The 22,520-nt window shown below is 48.3% G+C and overlaps 1 protein-coding gene across 7 annotated transcripts in view; it reads left to right on the top strand.

Annotated features, from left to right (window-relative positions):
• Positions 1-22,520, top strand: part of LIMCH1 (LIM and calponin homology domains 1) — an 892,718-nt gene that overhangs the window by 844,898 nt on the left and 25,300 nt on the right. For all 7 annotated transcript variants that reach the window (XM_086962709.1, XM_086962710.1, XM_086962708.1 and 4 more), the window contains 2 exons: positions 16,860-16,977; positions 22,123-22,200. In XM_086962709.1, coding sequence (XP_086818835.1) covers positions 16,860-16,977; positions 22,123-22,200 — 196 coding nt within the window. The remainder of the gene's footprint in view (positions 1-16,859; positions 16,978-22,122; positions 22,201-22,520) is intronic.

Genomic DNA, 22,520 nt, shown 5'->3' with positions numbered 1-22,520 from the left:
GTGCTGACCTCAGCCCGGACACCTAGGTTGCGGTGTGCCAATCTCTGGGGCTTGAGAGTCCGGCAGACAGCCCCGGGCGAACTGCGCTGGAGGCCCATCTCTTCCCACCGACTTCACAGCGGAGCATCGGGCCACGGTTCGGTGCGGGAGTAAGTCTGCCATCTCATCGGGTGGCGCCCCCTTCTCTCCCCTCACCCCCCTCCCCTTGAACACACTTGTCTGCCTTCCTGGGGACCCTGGGCAGGTCTTGCACCACTCAAGCCCCCGCTCCCACAACCCAAACTACAATGGAGCAGTTTACTACGTCGGATCGGGGCCCAGGTGGTGGACCCCCGGCCGTACCTGGTCTCGCCGGGGGAGACCTCTCAACCATCCTACAGGCAATTAGCATGTCGCAGGTCTCTGTAGAAATTAAGATAGGAGAGGTGCGGGTGGACGTGGCCTTAATTCGCCAAGACCTCCGCAAGGCCCCGTCGCGCAGCATGGAGGCGGAGTCTCGTATCTACGCGGTGGAGGACGACGTGGGTACCCTCAAATCCCAGGGGGCCCTTCTTCAGACGCAGACCTCAGAGCTACACCGTAGGGCCGAAGATGACGAAAATAGAGCGCGAAGAAACAACCTGCGCCTCCTGGGTTTTCTGGAGGAGTGGAGAAGGACCGTACTGATACCTTTATAGAGACCTGGATCTGCTCCTGGATGCCCAAAGAGAAACTTTACCCCTGGTTCGTGGTGGAGCGGGCCCATCGCTCTCTTTCTCCCAAACCTCCACCTGGAGCCCCTGCTCGTTCCATCATCCTTAGAATCTTCAATTTCCGGGACAGAGATGCTATACTGGGGGCGGCCAGGGAGCTGGGTCCGCTGCACTTCCAGAACTCCAAAACTATGGTCTTTCCGGATTACTCCAGGGAGGTGCAAACACAATGCCGATCCTATGATGAAGTTAAACAAAAACTCAGGGCGATGGGCCTTCACTACGGGCTCCTCTTCCCGGCCCGGCTCAAAGTGATCTTCTAGGGAAAGACATTCTTCTTTGACTCCCCTCAGGCGGCGTGGACCTGGCTCACGGAAGAGCGGTCCCTCCTGCCGGGGGCGCCCTTTCTCCTGCCCGGAGGGCCCCAACGCAGCCAAACCAGGTTGCGCCTAAGTCCCAGCGGCGCTGGACTGGGTCTCGGACGGGAGGCGGCCGCCGGGGGAGGGAGGGGGCGTTTCCCGGTTGCCGGAGGCGCAGTCCCGGCGCTTGCCGGTCCAGACCCCGGATCGGGGATCCACCTCCCCCCACCTGGCTTCCTCCTTGATCGACCTGGGCAGCCTCCCCAGGCCCAGTGAAACTCTGCGACAGGCCATGTCGGACTCTGACCTAACTGGGAGCCCTGTGATCCGTGGATCTGGTGTGGAGGAAGGAGTATGATCGACATTACTCGCAGGTTCCACATTCGGGCTTCCTAACAATGTGACTGCTCCCGACCTCACAAGCATGCTCCTACCGGGCTCTACTGTGTGGTCTGGTTGGGACTTGATCTTTAGTGAAGTCCTGAGTTTGATGCTCTCTATTTGTCACACGATTGTCATTCTATGCCTTTAGCTGTTAGCATTTTATCCGAATACATGGAGGGGTGGTCCGACTCAGCCATGTCCTTACTTCGTTGTTGCTAACCGTTTTAGATTAGCAGTTCGCCTCTTTGTGGGTTTGAAATATTCAGGGCGACCGATGCTTCCTTTTTTGAAGTGTAGGGTGGGGGGAGTTGGGGGGCAAGGGAGGGGGGAGGACGTTGTCTCCCAACAGTTTGTTACTTTTAGCCGCCTACGGGCCGCTGCGTTTCGTTCCCATTGGTAGCCGCGCGTTCTTACATGCTTCCACAGTCGACATACACATCACTACTTCTTCTAGCTTCATCTTTAGGCCCCGGGTCTGGGTGGGTGTTTCCCTTAGACCGAACACGGTCTCCCGCTTGCATTCGCACCATTCACATCTCACCTCTCTAAATGTCTTACACCTTTAACAGACGTCTCCACATCCTTTCCTGGAATGTAAATGGTCTTCTCGACCGAATGTAGCGTACAGCTATCCTTCGTGCTGCCCACCGCCACATGCCTGACATTCTGTTTCTCCAGGAGACGCACCTTCTGGGCTCACAATGCAACTTCCTAGCCCGTTACGGGTTTGACCGGGTCTGGCATTCTGGTTTTAACTGGGGTTCCCGGGGGGTGGTGGCCATTTTACTCAGAAAGGGGCTTCCCTTTACCTTGGCTAAAGCCAAGTCTGATGCGCAGGGGATGTACGTGGCCATGTCGGGGACGATTGAGGGGCGCCCTATGAACCTCATGTGCACTTACTTTCCCCCGGGGCTCCTGGCATCTACCGTTCGGCGCCTCACCCTGGTGATTTCCTCCTTTCCTCAGGACCTCACTGTTGTCGGGGGTGACTTTAACACCATCTTGCAGCCCTCTCATGACGTGACGGCGTCCCGTCGGCGCATCGGCTAGCCTCTGCGAAGAGCCTCTCCGGCTGGTCATCGGCCGTGGGCCTCTGCGACGCCTGGAGGGTGTGGAACCCCCGTAGGGAGCAATACACCCACACATCGGCTGCTCACCATACCCACTCCCGTATAGACCTTGTTCTAATGCCCACCATGGACTGCCAACTAGTGTCTGGGGCCGATATATTGCCCAGAGAGATCTGACCACTCCCCTATCTCTCTCCATATTGGGGCCTCCGCTGTGGGCCCAAGGGCGACCTGGCGGCTGAACGCCTGGTTCCTGCAGGACTCTGCGCTGGTGGAATCCCTAGCGGTACAAAAGGGGGTGGTAATGGATGGAGCATCTGAACCAATCAAACACTCACACCCAGTCAAAAGTTCTGGGTTTAATCCATCACCGTTCTTTAGCCCACTCTGCCACCCCAGTCCAGACATGGCTATATGGTAATTAGTCTGACCCTGTGCCTCATGGGAACAGTCCAGCCCGAACTGCCAAGCCATGCCTTCCCTGGATCGGAAACAAGCTTCCGAGGACCGGTTTCTGGCATTCCAGCCGTCTTCAGCCCGGCTTGCTTGAATCCAGTGGCAAAGTGAGCAAGGGACTCACGTCTGAGCATACCCTGCCACACTTATGGTGGCCAAAAGCGGTACAAAAGGGGGTGGTAATGGACGGAGCATCTGAACCAATCAAACACTCATGCCCAGTCAAAAGATCTGGGTTTAATCCATCACCGTTCTTTAGCCCACTCTGCCACCCCAGTTCAGACATGGCTATATGCAAATCAGTCTGACCCTGTGCCTCATGGGAACAGTCCAGCCTGAACTGCCAAGCCATGCCTTCCCTGGACCGGAAACAAGCTTCCGAGGACCGGAAGCCCTAGGGCAGGAATTATGTCACTACTTCTCCACTAATATGGGCTCGGTCCCTTCACCGGGGACGTTATGGGAGGCCGGCAAGGCAGTTGTTCGGGGTGTGGCCAGAGGATTGGTCCTCGTGCAACGCATGGAACAAGCCGGCCAGCTTGTGTAGTTGGAGACTCCGGCCATGCAGCTGGAACGTGTCCAACTGACCAACGGTAGAGATGCCTCCTCCAGACAACTAGCATTGGTCCGTGAAGATTCGTCGGATCTCACTGGAGTCCGCTAAAATGCTCTGGCGCTCCTCGGTGGCACGTATTTATGGATGGGGGGATAAAAATGGCAAACTTCTCCACAACCTAGTGTCCTACCCCAGAGCTAACCGTATAATCCCCGAGATTCGGACGATCTCAAGGTCCCACCAAGTAAGGTCATCGGCTACTGCGCAACGTTTTGTGAGCTATTACGCGGCCTTATACGCCGCTCGCCCTCCCTGCGCGTCCCTGGTTGGTTTGCTGGAGGAGACCGGTACCCAGCTGCCTGTCTCCCCCGGGAGGAGACAGCGGATACCTTGGATCACCCGTTCGAGGCATGTGGGCTGCTGAATTCATATCTGTGCATAGTCCGCCACCTAGTGTTGGGTCCGGATGATTGCACATTGTTGTCCTGGAAGAGTCTTCGAAGTATCACGAGATAGGTGGCTCCTCCCCTGGACTACAGTGCGCATGGGCATCGCCTCCATCCCCAGATTGTTTTTTTCCGCCATCGGGTTCGGATGTGTTTCGGTTCCCTCTATCGGGACCGATAGTTTGTTCTACTTTCTCTCGAGACCAAAAGGTCTTTAGGCTGGGCGTCGGTATTGTTCCGTTCGGGCTTCTTACTGACTCTCAGCTCCGATCTCTTATTGCCCCTCCACGTGCTTCGACGCGGACGGGCCTACACTACACACTTGCTATGGAGCGGACGCCGTTCAAGAAGTGTCCGCTGTGTCACTCAAAGTATTCTCACCTTGACGTGCACCCCGTGTGCAATACATGCTTGTCACCGGATCACCGTGAGGACACTTGCATGGCGTGTTCCAAATTTAGGAGCAAGAAAACTTTGAAGATTCGCCGGGCTAATCGGCTCCAGGCTCAATTGTCGGCTTCGGCACCCCCACCTGATGACATCTTCCAGGAATCGGTCGAGGGAGAAGACGACGTACAAGAATCGGACTCTGGCCCCGCGTCCGAGGAAGAGACCGGCGACGCGGGTGATGAGGCCTATGACGAAGTCTCCGACGAGGTAGGGGACGACGACCGGGCTTGTCCCGCAATGGGTGATAGCTCGGACGAAGAGCATCCCCAACAAGACTCCGGGGTTACTCCCCGTTATACGGCCCAGGTCGAGGGATCGCCTTCGGGCCTTACCCAAGATCTAACGACCAGTCCTACGTCCCCGCCTCCGGGCCCGGTCACGGACATTTCTACCAAGAAACCGAAAGTGAAGCCAACTGGTCTCGCACCCTCGGATGCGAAACCGAAACCAAAAGTGGCGCTGGTGAAAAAGGTTCTGGAGGCGTCAACTTCCACGAAACCCAAAATGGCCGACTTGAAGAGCCACGCCAAAATGGCTGACCAGAAGAGCCGCGCCAAAGTGGCCGACCCAAAGCCATCTGGGTCGGCGCCGAAGGTTAAGGCATCTGACGCGGCGGCGTCGGCACCGAAAGGGGTCGCGGACCCGAAGACGGCTTCTAAAAAGCGTCACGCCGACAGTGCGCCAGGCCATGGGGCGTCGGCGCCGAAGAAGAGGCTTACCGTCGAACACGCTCTCGAAGACGAAGAGTCGCTCGAGTCGTTTCAGCCCTCGGCATCCCTTACAAAGAGGGTGGGAGAATCCTTACGACGGATCCAGCAGGCTGCGGTGCCCAGCCAGGACCCTGTGGGGCCTAGGCCCACGACGAAGCCTGCCAAGGGGCAAACGCCCATTCGTTTTACCCTTCCTCCCAAGTCAGCGCCGAAGGCCTTCGCGCCTAAGCAGAGCGGACACTCTCAGGACATCTTGTCGCCGAAGGCTGCCTTGGTGGTGTCAAAGCTTCGGCTCCAGCCGCTCGCGGTGGAAGAACGTCGTGAGGTGCACATCGACGCCAACACGGGAAAATTGTCGCTCCTCAAGAGGAAGATTACATCGGAGCCGACCTTGGAACCTTTTAAGATTCCACTCAAGAGCAAAAAGTACTCTGCGGACTCTTCGGCTCTGATGGAACCACTGTCTCCACAAGCCCTGGAACACTCGCCGGCCCATTCCCCAGTGCCTGACGTCGACGAGGAAGAGGCCGAGTACACCTATCCTGCGTACTCGGATCCGGACGAGGAGCAGGTGCCCTGGACAGCAGGAGACGACGCAAACGACCCGCAGTCGGGCCAGGACACTCAACTTTTCGCCGCAAAGACGTCCCCGACGGAGGACTCGGCGGCATTCAATGCACTGATAGAGAGAGCTGCGGCGAACCATGACGTCGAGCTCCACTCGGATCCAGTGGATGCAGACTTTTTGGTCGACACCTTCTCAGTCGCCGAAAAGCAAGTCAAGACGCTTCCAATGCTTAAAGGAGTGCTGAAGCATGCACAGGAGGTGTTCAAGGAGCCCACCCGGGCGCGGGTGGTCAATCCTCGCATCGACAGGAAGTATAAGGCGGCGCCCACGGACCCCACTTATATTAAAGGACACTTGCCATTGGACTCCCTGGTGGTTTCCAACGCTAGAAAAAGGGCAAATTCGCAAACGACTGGTGACGCTCCTCCCCCTGACAAAGAGTCAAAAATCTTTGAGGCATAAGGCAAACGCATTGCTGCACAGGCAGCAAACATCTGGAGGATCTCTAACACTCAAGCCCTGCTCGCACGTTATGATAGGGCCCATTATGACACATTAGAGGCCATCCTTCAACACTTGCCTGACCAGTATAAAGAGGCGGGGGAGATGCTCATTCAGGAGGGTAAACTCATTACGAATGCGTCCATCAAATGTGCCCTAGATGTGGCAGACACTGCCTCCAGGGCCATCAATACAAGTGTTTTACTTAGACGTCATGCCTGGCTTCGAATTTCAGGGTTCAAACCCGACATACAGACCACAATATTGGGGCAGACAGTGAATCCTGACCATCTGTTCGGCCCAGAGGTGGATGCCTCCCTAGAAAAAATGAAGAAAGATACTGAAACTGCCAAATCTATGGGAGCTTTACAAAGCCAGCAGTTTCGGGGTGGTTCTTTTCGCCGCTCCAACTCAAGAGGCACCTCAAGGGGCCAGGCATCCCAATCCACACAATACTACAAGGGTAGCTCCCAGTCCTCGTATAACAACAACAAGGGCAGAGGTGGCTACAGAGGCAACAATATCAAAGGCAGGGGACGTGGAAACAATGCATCCAGGTCCACCACCACCAACAAGCAGTGACGTCTTGTCACTTCCCCCCGATCACACGACACCTGTCGGGGGGAGACTCCAACAGTTCCTGCCGGCGTGGAGATCCATCACCACGGACAGGTGGGTGAGGTCTCTTATCCAGTACGGGTACTGTCTAGAACTTACGTCCATTCCACCGGACATACCGCCAAGAACCCGTGCTATGTCCGACGAGCACTTGACCTTGTTGCAGCAAGAAGTTCTGGTCATGCTGCAAAAAGGGGCAATAGAGCTCGTTCCATTGCAAGAACGGGGAACGGGGGTTTACTCCCTGTATTTCCTAATCCCCAAAAAGGACGGATCACTCAGGCCGATCCTGGACCTCAGGCCCCTGAACTGGTACATCAACTCGGAGCACTTCCATATGCTCACATTGCAGCAGGTGCTTCCCCTGCTTCAACAGGGGGACTTCCTAGCAACGCTGGATCTGAAGGATGCCTATTTTCATATTCCCCTGCATCCTTCCCACAGAAGGTATCTCAGATTCAAGATTTTAGACCAGCACTACTAGTTCAGGGTCCTGCCGTTCGGGGTCACCACGGCACCGAGAGTGTTTACAAAATGCCTAGCGACGGTGGCGGCGCATCTCCGTCGCCAGCACGTCCATGTCTTTCCATACCTGGACGATTGGCTTATTCAGGCAAAGACGGAACAGCAGTGCGTAGACCACGTGTCGCGCACCATTCACCTCCTGCACGATCTGGGATTCTCTCTGAACTACCCGAAGTCCCATCTCCAGCCCGCCCACGTGCGACAGTATCTGGGCGCAACTATCAACACTCTGGCAGCCACTGCGCAGCCCAATTCAGTGAGAATCGCCAGTATCCAGGCGCTGATCCAACGATTCAGACCCCAACACTCGCTTCCAGCGAGGGTGTTCATGCAGTTGATAGGCATGATGGCCTCCTGCATCTCCATTGTCCCGCACGCGAGACTACATATGCGTCCGCTTCAGGAGTGCCTTGCACGTCAGTGGACTCAGGCTCATGGGCAACTGACAGACCTAGTGTTGGTGAGCGGTCGGGCATACAACTCTCTGCATTGGTGGAATCCACAAAACCTTTGCAAGGGCCGACCATTCCAGGAGCCTGTCCCACAGATCATCCTGACGACGGACGCCTCTCTCCAGGGATGGGGAGCGCATGTACTCCACTACACTGTGCAGGGACTGTGGACATTTCAGCAAAGGAAGATGCACATCAATGTGTTGGAACTGATGGCAATCTTCATGGCCCTAAAGGCGTTCAAAGTACATCTGTGCAACAAGGTCGTGTTGATCCGGACGGACAACATGACGGCCATGTACTACATCCAAAAACAGGGAGGTACACACTCACCACAGCTGTCTCACCTGGCTCAGAGCATGTGGAAGTGGGCCATTCAGAGGAACATCTTCCTCATGGCAGAGCATCTCCCGGGCAAGGACAATCAAATGGCAGATCTGCTCAGCAGGCACAGCCATCAGATGCACGAGTGGGAGATACATCCATCAGTACTCCAACCGTACTTCCAAAGGTGGGGTCATCCAGAGATAGACCTGTTCGCCACAAAGGAGAACGCAAAATGCCAAAGCTTCGCCGCCAGGTTCCCACACCCCCAATCACAGGGCAATGCGATGTGGATGAACTGGTCAGGCAGATTTGCGTACGCTTTTCCACCAGCGCCTCTGATACCGCTGGTGGCACGCAAGCTCAGGCAACACTCGATGACGCTCATCCTGGTTGCTCCGACGTGGGCTCGCCAACCATGGTACACCACGTTTCTGGAACTCTCCGTGGCACCGCATCAGAGGCTTCATCTCACTCCCAGCCTTCTGACGCAGAGCCATGGCGACATTCAGCACCCAGATCCGCAACAGCTCAACCTGGCGATCTGGCTCCTGAAGTCCTAGAGTTTGGCTACCTCAATCTTCCTCCCGATTGTATGGACATCATTCGGGAGGCAAGGAAGCCCACTACAAGAGCTTGTTATGCGGCTAAATGGAAGAGGTTTGTCATCTACTGTGTGAACCACAGCATTGACCCGCTAGATGCTTCCATTCAGAACATCATATGTTACCTCTTTCACCTGTATCGATGTAATCTAGCGTACTCTTCCATCCGCATTCACCTGTCTGCCATGGCAGCATACCTCCAGAATAGGCAGCACCTGTCACTTTTTAAGGTCCCTGCTATCAAGGCCTTTCTGGAAGGACTCAAAAGGGTCATTCCACCAAGGACCCCACCAGCTCCAGAATGGAACCTCAATGTGGTTCTTACAAGGCTGATGGGTCCTCCCTTTGAGCCACTGCACTCTTGTGAGCTCCAGTTCTTGACTTGGAAGGTTGCGTTCCTAGTAGCAATTACATCGCTGCGGAGGGTGAGCGAGCTGCAGGCGCTCACCATCCAAGAACCTTTCTTCCAAATACATGCTAACAGGGTGGTGCTCCGCACTAACCCTAAATTCTTACCAAAAGTAGTCTCACAGTTCCACATGAACCAGACAATTGAATTGCCGGTGTTTTTCCAAAACCCAGAGACGCTGGCGGAGCGTATGCTCCACACTCTTGATGTGAAAAGGGCCTTGATGTACTATGTGGACAGGACAAAAGATTTCCGCAAAACCAAACAACTCTTTGTTGCTTTTGCCACACAACACAAGGGAAATGCAATCTCCAAAGCGGGGATTGCGAGATGGATAGTAAAGTGCATTCAGATCTGTTATGCTAAAGCTAAGCGCACTCTTACTATCCCACCAAGGGCCCACTCCACTAGGAAGTTGGGGGCCTCTATGGCCTTCCTAGGTAACATTCCCTTGGAAGACATCTGTAGAGCAGCCACATGGTCTACCACACATACCTTCACTAAGCACTACTGTGTAGACGTGCATTCCAGACAGCAGGCAGCTGTTGGTCAGGCTGTTCTTAAAACGCTTTTTCAAACTGCTGCAGCTGGCACGGGCGGCCGCCGTTAATGGAGGGACTGCTATGTATTCTATGCACAGATATGAATTCAGCAGCCCACATGCCTCGAACTGCAAATGCTACTTACCAGTATGCATCTGTTCTTGGCATGTAGGGCTGCTGACATTCATATCGCCCGCCCTCCTCCCCGGCGCCTGTAGCAGCTGCAGTATTCATTCATATACACATATGCTCATAGCATGGTCATCACTCACTTTCTTCACTCCATCTCTGCCAATGGCTAAAAACAATCTGGGGATGGAGGCGATGCCCATGCGCACTGTAGTCCAGGGGAGGAGCCACCTATCTCGTGATACTTCGAAGACTCTTCCAGGACAACAATGTGCAATCATCCGGACCCAACACTAGGTGGCGGACTATGCACAGATATGAATGTCAGCAGCCCTACATGCCAAGAACAGATGCATACTGGTAAGTAGCATTTGCATTTTACCCCGGAAGAAATTCACTGGGCAATTTCCCTGTTGAATCCAGGCAGGACGCCCGGACCTGACGGGTTCCCCCAAGAGTATTACGCCGCCTGCCGAGATGACCTGGTCCCCCACTTGATGGAGCTCTTCCACCATGTGGTGGAGGAGGGGTTCTTCCCGCCTGAAACCGATGTGGCCACTATTGTGGTCATTTCGAAGATGCAGCCGCCCTCCCTGGAGTGTGCAGATTATCGCCCAATCTCATTGATCAACACGGAGATTAAGATCTTTGCCACTGTGATAGCTCAGCGACTCCGCCCCTTTCTGCCGGATTTGGTCCACCCTGACCAATGTGGGTATATGCCCACCAGGGGCACCCCTCACTGTATTCGCCGCCTCCACCTGGCCATGGCCAACCATCACCAACTGACCCCGTATCTGGCGTTGCTTTTCGTCGACTTCGAGAAAGCTTTTGATACGGTGGACTGGAGGTACCTTGAGGATGTACTGGAGAAGATGGGTTTTGGCCTTCCCTTCCGCCGCCTGATCAAGGTCCTTTATAGCAACCTGTGTCCTCATTAATGGTGAACTTTCTGAGATATTCCCGATCCGGAGAGGCACCCGTCAGGGTTGCCCACTTCCACCGCTCTTATCTGCACTGGTGATGGAACCCCTGACAGCGCTCATCTGTCAGGACCCTCTCCTCCGGGGTTGGGCCTGGGACCTGAGCCAGGTCGATACGATAGCTCTCTATGCGGACGACGTTCTGCTTTACCTGGCGTATCCGGACCGCTCCGGCCCTAGATGCCTGGAGGTTCTCTCTGCATTTGAATGTGTCTCGGGGCTCCAACTTATCCCGGCAAAATCAACCTTGGTCCCTCTGCACCCCTCTCAGGAGTGTTTTGATTGGCAGGCAGTGATTCCCCTCCGGAGGCAATCGTTCAAATACCTGGGCGTGTGGGTTACCCTCCTGAATGAGCTTGAATAGGCCTTGAATGTCATACCCCTGGTCGCTCTGATGAAGGCAGACCTCAAGAACTGGCAGACCCTTCCCCTCAACCCACTGGGTAGGAATGCTCTTTTTTAAAATGATGATCCTCCCCCGCTTTCTTTACACTTTGCAGAATATCACTATCCACCTCCCAGGTAGCTGGTTCCGGGAACAGGACCGCGTTCTCACCCGGTTTCCGTGGGGGGGGGGGCGGCGGGGCGGTCGCGAATGCCCTGGCACATTGTCGTATTCCCCCCTTTGACGGAGGTATGGGGGTTACTAATCTCCACCTCTACTACTTGGCCACGAGACTCATCGTGATCCACGATTGGTTTGCGGGCGGCTGGTCCGAACCCAGCTTACCGGGTGGAGCTCAGAACAATGGATTTCGCGCAGATCCAGTGGTTCTTATACGGCTGCCCAGTGCCACAGGCCCTACCCCCAGTCACTAGGACGGTGCTCATGGCCTGGCGTACAGCTCTCCGTCATGTGCAATGGGACCGGAAAGGGGGGGGGGGTTCCGCCACTGGGATCTTGTGGGGATCTCGCTGCTTGGAGACGTGTGGGCGGGAGACCATATTCGATCCTTTGCTGACCTTCAACAACGGTCACTATGAACAACGGTCCTGCATCCCTGGACCGGTTTCGGGAGCGCTGGGAGGGGTGGGTGGGTCGGTCCTCTGGAGGAGGCGGGCTGACGGGACGCCCTTATTGCACCTAAAACCCTGACTACATCATCTGGGTTACACCTGGTCCAACTTGACTACCTCCACGCGGCGTATCTCACCCCGGCACGTCTCTTCCGAGCCCGTATGCGATCCTCCCCGGCATGTGCGCGCTGCGATTCTGGTCCGACAGCTTTCTACCACATGGTGTGGCAATGCCCGCCTCTGGCGCCGTTCTGGAAGGGGGTGAAACTCGAGCTCACGCAGGCCCTGGGGTGGGAGGTCCCCATGATCCGAGGCGCTTACTGTTGGGGCGTTCGATGGCCTGGATGGCTCCAGGGCAGACAAGCGTTTCCTGGGGACAGCTGTGGCGAAAAGAGACATAGCTGCGCTCTGGTCCCAGGGGGCGGCACCAACTGTGCGGAGATGGAGGAGGGGGGGTGGATTGGTGTGGGGTACAAGAGGAGTCTCTCTTCGAGGCCTGGGGTTGCCCTGAACTATTCTGTAAAGTGTGGGGCAAATGGTTCAGTTTACTACCAGTGTGAAGACCCAAGTCTTATTGTACAGTTGCAATGTTTGGGGATTACCACACCCAATCAGGAGGGGCCACCTTTACCTTTGTCGATTGTATATGACGAGATGTGTTTAAACTGTGATGCTTTTTTTGGTGCCAATGAATTTGATTGTTCATAAAATTTCAATAAAATTGATTATCAAAAAAAAAGAGAACATCTTAATGATGCCTACAACCGTACAACCACAGCTCATAATATCAAATTAATGAGAGAGTTGTATGAGGATCAGGCTTGTAAACCACAACCAGCTTATACATTTTTAAACTAAATTGAATGAGAAACGGGTGAATGGGAGTCGGTAAAAGCAGTCAGTATGTTTGACAGAACATTCGCTGCTCGTAAAGTATCAGTAGGTTACCTTTTATAATTCTTTCTGTGTAAATCTATGTTCTAACAACGCTGGTATGGTCCTTATGTGTGGGGGGTGCACAGACATAATATCGAGTCCAAAATATCGTTTGGACAAAATATCGAGTATTTAATATAGACTGGACAAAATATCGACAGGACAGAATATAGACAACAAAAATATCGTTTTTAAGGTAAGTGAAGTAATATCGACTGTATAAAATATAGATAGTTAAAATATCGAAATATATAATATAGATAGTTAAAAATATCGATTTTTTAATAATATATAATATTTTATAGTGTATATTTGTTATAATATGTGTGAAAAGATGTGTATTTATGTTATAAATAATGTTATTAAATGAAATTTTTTTTAATGAATATTGCGTAATGTAATTCTGTAGCGGGTTGTGGGTTTATAGGGGAATAGGGTGGGAAGTAATTTAATTATAATTAAATAAATATGTAAATGTATTTATTGATATTAATGAGTAATTAATTGTTAATTAATCGATATTAGTTTATTAATTTAATTATAATTGTTAATTTATTTATATTAATTGATTAATTAGTAATTATGTAAATTTTACTAATTTAATTTCTGTAGCGGGTTGTGGGTTTATAGGGGAATAGGGTGGGAAGTAAATTAATTATAATTAAATGAATATGTAAATCTATTTATTGATATTATTTAGTAATTAATTGTTAATTAATTGATATTAGTTTATTAATGTAATTATAATTGTTAATTTATTTATATTAATTGATTAATTGGTAATTATGTAAATGTTACTAATTTATTTTCTGTAGCGGGTTGTGGGTTTATAGGTGCATAGGGTGCAAAGTAATTTTGTAATAATTAATTAAATAATAAAATTAATTATTTATTTGGAAATAATAGTGAAATAATTTTTAAGTATAAAAAAAATTGTTAATGTATAATTAATTTGTATTAATAGGTGATTAATTAAAATAATTATTGTTAAATAGTAATTTTAACATATTATTTATTCTATTAGATAAAACATTTATTTACTTTTTATTAATTATTAATAGATATTCATTGTTAGAATTTTGACTAATATATGAAATATTTACTTTCCCTAATGTTGTATTCTCTGGAGTGGGAATAGTCATTTTTACCCCTACCCTATCCAACGCTTTCCCTACTGTTGCACCCACTGGAGTGAGACTAGTAATTTTAACCCCTACGCTATCCAACGCTTTCCCTACTGTTGCACCCACTGGAGTGGGAATAGTAATTTTAACCCCTACACTATCCAACGCTTTCCCTACTGTTGCACTCTTTGGAGTGGGAATAGTAATGTTTACCCCTACGCTATCCAACTCTTTCCCTACTGTTGCACTCTTTGGAGTGGGAATAGTAATTTTAACCCCAACGCTATCCAAATCTTTCCCTATTGTTGGACCCACTGGAGTGGGAATAGTAATTTTTACCCCTACACTATCCAACGCTTTCCCTACTGTTGCACCCACTGGAGTGGGAATAGTAATTTTAACCCCTACGCTATCCAACACTTTCCCTACTGTTGCACTCTCTGGAGTTGGAATAGTAATTTTAACCCCTACGCTATCCAACGCTTTCCCTACTGTTGCACCCACTGAAGTGGGAATAGTAATTTTTACCCGTACGCTATTCAATGCTTTCTCTACTGTTGCACTCTTTGGAGTGGGAATAGTAATTTATAACCTTACGCTATCCAACGCTTTCCCTACTGTTGCACTCACTGGAGTGGGAATAGTAATTTTAACCCCTACACTATCCAACGCTTACCCTATGCTTGCATTCTTTGCAATGGGAATAGTAATTTTTACACTTTTGTTATTGTACGTTAATAATATTGGCTATTATTTAATTATATTTTGTTACTCTATATATATGTTTTAAGAAATATGATTTAAAAAAAATTATTTTGACTTTCATTAATTATTTAATTATTATAAATTAATGTAAGTATTTTTAAGTATATTTCAGTAATTAATTATTAATATTAATGTAATTTAACATTGTTTTTATTAAAGTCGATATTTTTTACAACTATATTTTTGTAAACGATATTTTAAACTCGATATTTTTGTACTTACCTGTTAGTACATAGAAACTCGATATTTTGACAGTCTATATTTTGTCAACGATATTATTGCAACTCGTTATTTTGGCAATCGATATTATTTCAGTGATCCGTGTGGGGGTTGGACGGCCGCAGTAGAATAATTCATCCTGAAGCAACTGTAAATACCATCATTTTATTTTGCTTTTCTTCTTTTTGCCTGTATCTCATGCCATACATGTTCCTATTTGTACTTGAATAAATCTTGCAACTTTCCCCCAAAAATACTCACATTTGGTCTGTTTTAGAGGGAGGTTTTCGCAGAAATAGGCACTTGGCATGAGTGCATCAGGTGGTCCCAGAACTTTTTGGAGGATTTTGTGATCTGAGAGCATATAAATTAATTTTAAAGCTTTAACAAATATAGGTGAAGTCCAGAGGTTGAATTCTTCCACTAACTTCGCATCTTATTTGAGTTAAATGGATGCTTTTGAGCCCCTCAAGTAAACGTTTGCCTGATGTATTTTTTATCTAAGGATCCAGAAATAAAATGTTCATTTGAATCTTGCAAACCTTAGCAACCGCCCGTTTACAAACAAAATGCCTGTTTTTGGTACAAATACATAGGTATGAAACCCATCTCAGTCCTGTACATAAGTGCTCACCCAGAATGAATACAGGTAAAAGAAATAGAGGTATATAAAACAACATATCTTCCTTAGAAGCTTCTCTGGCACAGTGCTTGAGGAGTAAAGTTCACTGACATTTGCAAACTTTCTGTTTAAGAAAATATATTGCCTGGCAGGAAACTCATCTCTCCTTCAGGAGTGATGTGGGTGTCACAGTCTTAGGTGCAGTGTTATGTGTGGATATTTAAAGATAAGCTCAGTAGAAATACACATTCTGTATAATGTATCTGATAGAGACTGTTAGTTGTAAATTCCTTACCTTAGAATTTCTCCCAGACGTCCGGCTGGATCCAGAGCCCCCGAACTCAAGTGCAGCCAGAGGCAGTGGGTATTATGGTTCTCACGGAGAGACAGCCACTCGTCAGAGTCAGTGATTCCGAGCAAAAGTTAAGAATGAGTCCTAAATCTCCGGGACGCTTCTTTAAATGTGACATTACCAAATCTGGATGTTAAACAATGTTATCACATTTTTTCAAAACGGAAAGCTTTGATGCAGCAATCATTACAGAACCCCTCCTTTCTTGAACCGTTTCACTGAGTACTTGCATTATTTTGTTATGTTTTAAAACCTTTCTATTGCGTTTTCAGTGCAGATTCACAATCACAATTTGGGTAAATACGTAGAGTAAATTTGAGCACTGTGAATGTATTTAAACACTTGGTACTGGAAAAATCAACCTATTACTGTTAATTGAACAAATATAGCGCAACACAGAAGGAGCACTGAAGGTGAGGCCTTTGAAATTTTCACATGTACTCAGACACTTTTTATGATTGTTCCATGGGTTTTTTTTTTAGACCTATAGCTTGCAGATAGGAAATTAGCAATGACCTCTGGAATACCTCACCTCTGTTAGCTATCTTTCTTTACTCCGGTACTAACTGGCCAATTGTCCCTTACGTCACTCGCCCCTTCTTTCTTTCTAGTTTATTGTGAACAATTTGTCAGTTATTACTTTGACATTGGGAAGTTAGATTGTCTGTGCCCCATACCCTGGATGATGCACGTAGTCCCACTGAGAAGATTAATCAACAGTGGTTGAGGTTAATTCGAACATAACTATGTATTATAGTAGACACTCTACATGGGATGCCCAAACATTGATCATGTTCTCAGTGTCCCAAGCTGCTCCTCACTGATGCACCACCAGCAAGGCTGGAACTGGTCTGTGGTCCCCTGTGTTCGCCTCTGGAGAGAGCTTAGACAGCTAGTTTGGACTGGGCTGTTTCTTTTAAACATGTCCAGATTGATGTACATATAGCTTGAGTCCCAAAAATGATGGACTGGAATGCTACCTTGAGAAAACACATGTTATTTCATTTCTTGTTCATCCTTAACAGTTTATCCTACCCCCTTTCAGGTGCACCAAGAACTCCACAGCCCTTCCTGCAAGAGCCACCAGTTTCAGAAGAGCTCGGTCTGAAAGGGCCTTCCTTGAGTTCTAGTCTTCAAGTTCACACCTCAGAAGGAATAAGGAGGTAGGTGAAAAGGTGTCTGTTATTGACTTTTCCCTGACCGTGATCCTTGTTGACATGCTTAACCACTGAATGATAAATGGCGTTTTTCTCTATTTGGAAAATAAGAATTTGGCTGTAAATAATACTTTAAAAATAGTTTTATTTAAAATTTGCCGTATTCCTCATTGATGAAGATTACAGCCATGGCATTTACCCAAAGGTTTTTTGAACACTGAAATTTCTCACTTTGGCAACCCCATTCCAATATGACATAAAACCCAGAAACTTACACACATGTGGGAACTGGAAGTTTTCTGAATGAAGCACTTTTAGTGAACCCGGGCTCCATTCTTTAGAAATCTAGGTAATCCTATTAAGTGGGTAGAAATGGTGCCTGTTCGGGCCTGCATGCCATTCGATTTGTGCAGTTTTCTTATAGAAACCAGCCAGCAGTCATAATGCACTGTAGCCTTGTCAGAAACGGGGTACTTAAGGTGGACGGAGTGGGCATTACCAACGTCTCCTGATAGCTAAGGCACAAGCAACAGGCAATCCCTAGAAAAGTGGGAAGTTCAAGCAGGACCAACAGTTTTTAAGTCAAGGACACAACACAGTAACATTCCTAATCCAATTTAGAAAAGTAGAGAACAGTTTTATAAGCAGAAAGGCACAAGATCAAATCATTAAAATAGATGTGACTTCTAAAAGTTTTAAGACCAAACTGCACAGAGAAAGTAAACCACTATTCAAAATAACAGTTTGCTGGGGCTATTTGAAGGTGACAGTGAAGGAGCAAGGGCCAGATACACCAAATAGGTCTCCCTAATCAAAACGTTTACCTTCAAAGTTATTTTCTGAAATGGAAGCAAAAATCTTTCAGTGGGGCAGTGTCCAGGTTGTGTGTCAGCGAGGTTCATTTGACGTCGGATATGTAATTAGGTTTGTGTTGGTCATTGTTTTTGGCATCAGATGCTATGAGCAGAACAATCAGGATTTGTTGGCAGGCAAGGGTGCTTCATTGGTTGGATACATTTGCTGCCTCACTCCAAGCCAAGGTTTTGCCTTCAGACCTAGTCACTTTTTTGGAAGTTAAAATCCTCCACTGGTGCAAGTCTGGAAGCTGTTTTTAGGCATGGCTACATAAACCCGAATACCTTTACTATGAGGTCCCACTGAACCGGTTTTCATTGCCTAAAAGCTCAGAAAGAGACAAATCTACTTTCTTTCTCCTGGTTCACTGATACTTGTCTGGGCAAGACTCAGCAGCGTGTCCTGGGTCTCTGGAGGTGGAAAAATAAATAAGTCACACTTTCTTCCAACTGCAAGAAAAGTTCCTTCAGGTCAATCCTTAAACATTCAGGTCCTCTGGGCAGGATACTATGCAACAGTTCTCTGTCTGCCATGTCTTCTGCACGGTCTGGTCCTCTTTTGTCAACCAGGCCCTCTTGGAGACAGTAGTTATCCTGCTTTTTTGTGTGCAGGCATACAGGAGGTCAACCACTTGACCACTGCAGAGCATTTCCAGTCTCCGGTTGCCAGCAGGAGTCCTTGAGTGAGTCCTCTACATTCAGCACAAGTTCTCTTTCTTCCTGAAGGCCCATCTCTCTTCAGATGAAGTCTTCCCAGGTCCAAGAATCTTCTGAGAAGGTGGGGGTTGAGGTATCTGATATATCCTGTACACAAGTTATTAAAAGTCTAAGTTGACCATGAAATCAAAATGTGAAAAATACATATAAAATAACTTTGAAGGAATTTGTTAGTATTTTCCTAGGCGGAGATATAAAATTAAATATTTTACTCACACATAGGCCTGTCTTATGGAAAAGGTAGCTGAACCCACAGAATGAAATAGGTTTTAGGCTTTCAGACACTTTGAGGGCACACTTTCAAAAAATATAGTGTGCCACTTAATTATATCTTAGGGATCTTTTTTGATCCACATAACCAGTTGGGAGGCGGAGAAAGGTTGGTGTATGATAGACTACGCTATGTTGGCGAGACACCTCTGGATGGTGCCCTGGTGGCCCAAAGTGCAGAGGACTAACACACCGTAAAAATCTCCAGGGACAAGGGCTACCGTAGAGATATGGGAAAAGTTAGCAATTAAGAAAAGGCTCACCACTTTCCCATTGCCCTTAACACCACTCTGAAAAAATATAGATTTTAACCCTAGACTAGATAGAGCTGCATACATACACTGGGTGAAAGTGGGGTGTAAGGTGCTCAGAGACCTGTTCAAGGAGGGCACCATCATATAGTTTGAGCACCTGAAAACATAATACACCCTCCTGGAAACTGAACGCTTCCAATACCGGCATTTGCACCATTGGCTCTTTGACCCTGAATGTGACCAGGGCCCAAATGTCCTTTGAAAAATACCTTCTGACGTTCACTGGGAATAAGCATGCCATTTCTAAAATATACAATATGCTTAATCTTAGGCAACAGCGGGAAAAACTCCCATTCCTCTGTGCTTGGAAGAAAGGAGTTACAAATTTCCCTTTTTACAGCTCAATGGTAGATCATTTTACTCCAAACGAAGAACTTCACTTTTGACACATAGGGGAGGCACTACACCTCAGCACAGTCAGCCCAGATAAGAAGGGGGAATCACACTGGTGGAGGAGATCTGGAGAGCTGGTCCTCCTTTGGTACGGTGCTATGATAACCCCATTCTGGAATTCTGTCTTGGCAATGATAAAACAAAGTATGGCCACTGAACTGGCAAATGCACAGCGGTGGTGCTATTGGGTCACCCAGCAGCAGACTTCCCCTTCTCGGGAGTAAAGGACGTCTCATCTCCCACTTCTTACTAGCAGCTTAGTGTTCAACTCTATCCTTCTGGGGACAACAGCTGGCCCCCACAGAAGACCAGTGGACTGAAAAGCTTTGGTGGCTCCTGGGGATGGAAAAACTATCGAAAAGCACCATAGGGGAGGAAAAAGATTTCACAACACAATGGAGCTATCTCCTTGACGTTTTCAGCAAGGACCATAAAGCAGAGATCTTGAATCTGAGCCCCCATAAGCAAAATGTTTTGAAGTAGGGTCCCCTTCAAAAATGTACGGCAAGACTAGGGGAAATGAAGGGGCAGGACTGAGCCCCGGAGAAGTAGCTTATGAGATCCTTTCAGGGATATTTTTCTACAGCTTATTAGCCGCACTATGGGGTCGATTAGGATCGCGGACGGACTTGCGTCCGTCCGCGACCCCAGAGCAGGAGGGAACCTCCGCATGTCATGCGGAGTTCCCTCCTGTGCAATTAGGATGTGACCACCACCCTGGCGGTCACATCCTCTATTTTTAACATTGCCGCCTATGCAGCTTCAAGCTGCACCCGCGGCAATGTTAAAAATGCACGCATTTCATTTGCATGCAGAAAGAGGCAGGCACCGCGCGGTGCCTGCCGCTTTCTGCATGCAAATGCAGGGGGGTACCATAGGTACCCCCCATGTGCACCCCCCCACCCCCCTTCACCTAGGGGGCCCGCAACGGGCCCCCGCAGTGAAAGTTCCGTATGCTTTTCCACGGCGGAAAACCCGCCGCGGAAAAGCATACTTTACTGGCCATCCTAATATGGTGGACGGTGTCTGGAAGACACCGTCACCATGTTAGAGCTTTTCCGCCGCGGTTGTAATACGACCGCGGCGGAAAAGCTGCGGACGGAAACCAGGACCCACCAGCCATCCTAATCTGGCGGTGGGTCTTTGGTCAGTCCGCTGCGGATTTTCCGCATCCTCGGGGCCGGCGGTGGCTTCCGCCGGCCCCGAGGATGCGGAAAATCCGCAATCATAATGACCCCCTATATGTGAAACTTGAAGCAGTTCAAATATAACAAACAACTAGACCCCATTAGTGGTGTGCTGTGAGCTTGAGTCCCAATGGAACTGTACCTGCTGTACTAATGGTAGCTGAGGCCCTGGGAAGCAAGCTGCCTCCTCTGCATCTTTTACTCCTTCCCCTCATACCTGGCCATCACTCCAATCTTGAAACTGAGTTTCTGTCTCTGAGAGCGAAAACATGAGCTCCCATGTGTTATTAATGATTAATTAATTAAATACCAAAAAGGATTTTCATTTCATTAGTATGAAATGAAAATCCTTTTTGGTATTTAATCATTAATAAATTATTCTTTGTAAAGGAAAACAGATATTGTTGGTTCTCCTTTTGTTCCTCATGTAGATTGTTTAATTGTTTTGTTGATAACATTGTTGCCTTAAGTCTGTACACTAGACTCAATTCACACTTATCCACAAACTTATGATAACATTTGCATAACTCTTATGGGTAATTGTGACTAAGTTTGTCCTTATACCAGTATGCTGCATGTGCATGGCAGGGATGCACTGTGGTGTGTAACTCACTACTCCCTGTTATCCTACATTTGTATTCATATCATTAGTTAGTGATCCCACTGAAGCAATTACTTAATCCCTTCTGATTGTTTTTTGGTCACCAGTTCTAGTGTTTCATCCAAGGTGAAAAAATGAAAAATGGCATTCTGGGTGGTTTGGCCTCCAGCCTCAATGAAAATGTACCAATTTGCCAATAAACTACTTTAAACTAGCACAAAAAACTATAACTGGTATTCATTTAGATGGTGACGTTCAAAAAGCATATTAAATCCTAGTCAGATCATACATTCAATCACTCCAGAGGAATCTCTTCATGTGTCCCTTAATGCCCAACACCACAAATACACAGGATGGATGCACCTGGGACTGAACTCAGACCTGTTCAACTGTTTCAGCGGATATAATATTCTTGACCCTCATTAAGGAGTAACCGAAACAAGGAAATTGGTGTTGCACCCGGACCTCCGCTTCATACATTTGGCAACTGCATTCATCCAGCGATAGATTGTAGGCTAGTATACTTTTTGGCGGATGATAGCGACACTCCTTCATTTAGCTTCAGGTAGCCTTAAATGGAGCAGCTTTACTAGAAGTGTCACAAATGCTAATGAACAAATCGACACGTTGAAATAAATGAATTTAATATAATCTTCCGGTCTTACAAATCTACATCCTTTTGCATTGCACGTGATGTTAATCTCTGTACACATAGCAGTGCCTGAACAGCACTTTGTATTCCCTCATATTTAACTTTTTTGTGAGAGTGCCTCAATATGCTTTTCAACTGTATTCATTTTTCATTTGTATTACAGAAATGGATCCCATGAGAATATCAAATCTGGGCTGTCCAGTCCTTGTTCTCCAACGCCACAATGCCACTCACCCGGCAGGTATGGAAGGTTAATAAGAACTGTTGTTTGGTGTCCCTTAACAGCCTCAATTCAACCATCATGCAATTAAATCCTTCTCAGCCCATCAGCTAAATCAATGCAAAGAGTTTTCTTTATGTATAATGCATACTTGTTAGCTGTCCTCTTGTCCTTTAACGCCCATCCACAGCCAATGCTCAGACTTTTTGGACGTCCGATTGATGGGAAGGAAGCTCGCCGTATGATTTATTTCTATCGAACCTGAACTGCCGGACCGCACGGCCCCATTAACTTGTATTGCGGCGATCCGCCTGAAGAACAGATAACACGCTCCATGTGAG

The sequence above is a fragment of the Lissotriton vulgaris genome, chromosome 3_1 (assembly GCF_964263255.1).
Source record: "Lissotriton vulgaris chromosome 3_1, aLisVul1.2, whole genome shotgun sequence".
Taxonomy (NCBI): Eukaryota; Metazoa; Chordata; class Amphibia; order Caudata; family Salamandridae; genus Lissotriton; species Lissotriton vulgaris.
The sequence above is the reverse complement of the archived record's forward strand: the minus strand, read 5'-3'. Positions and strand labels throughout refer to the sequence as shown.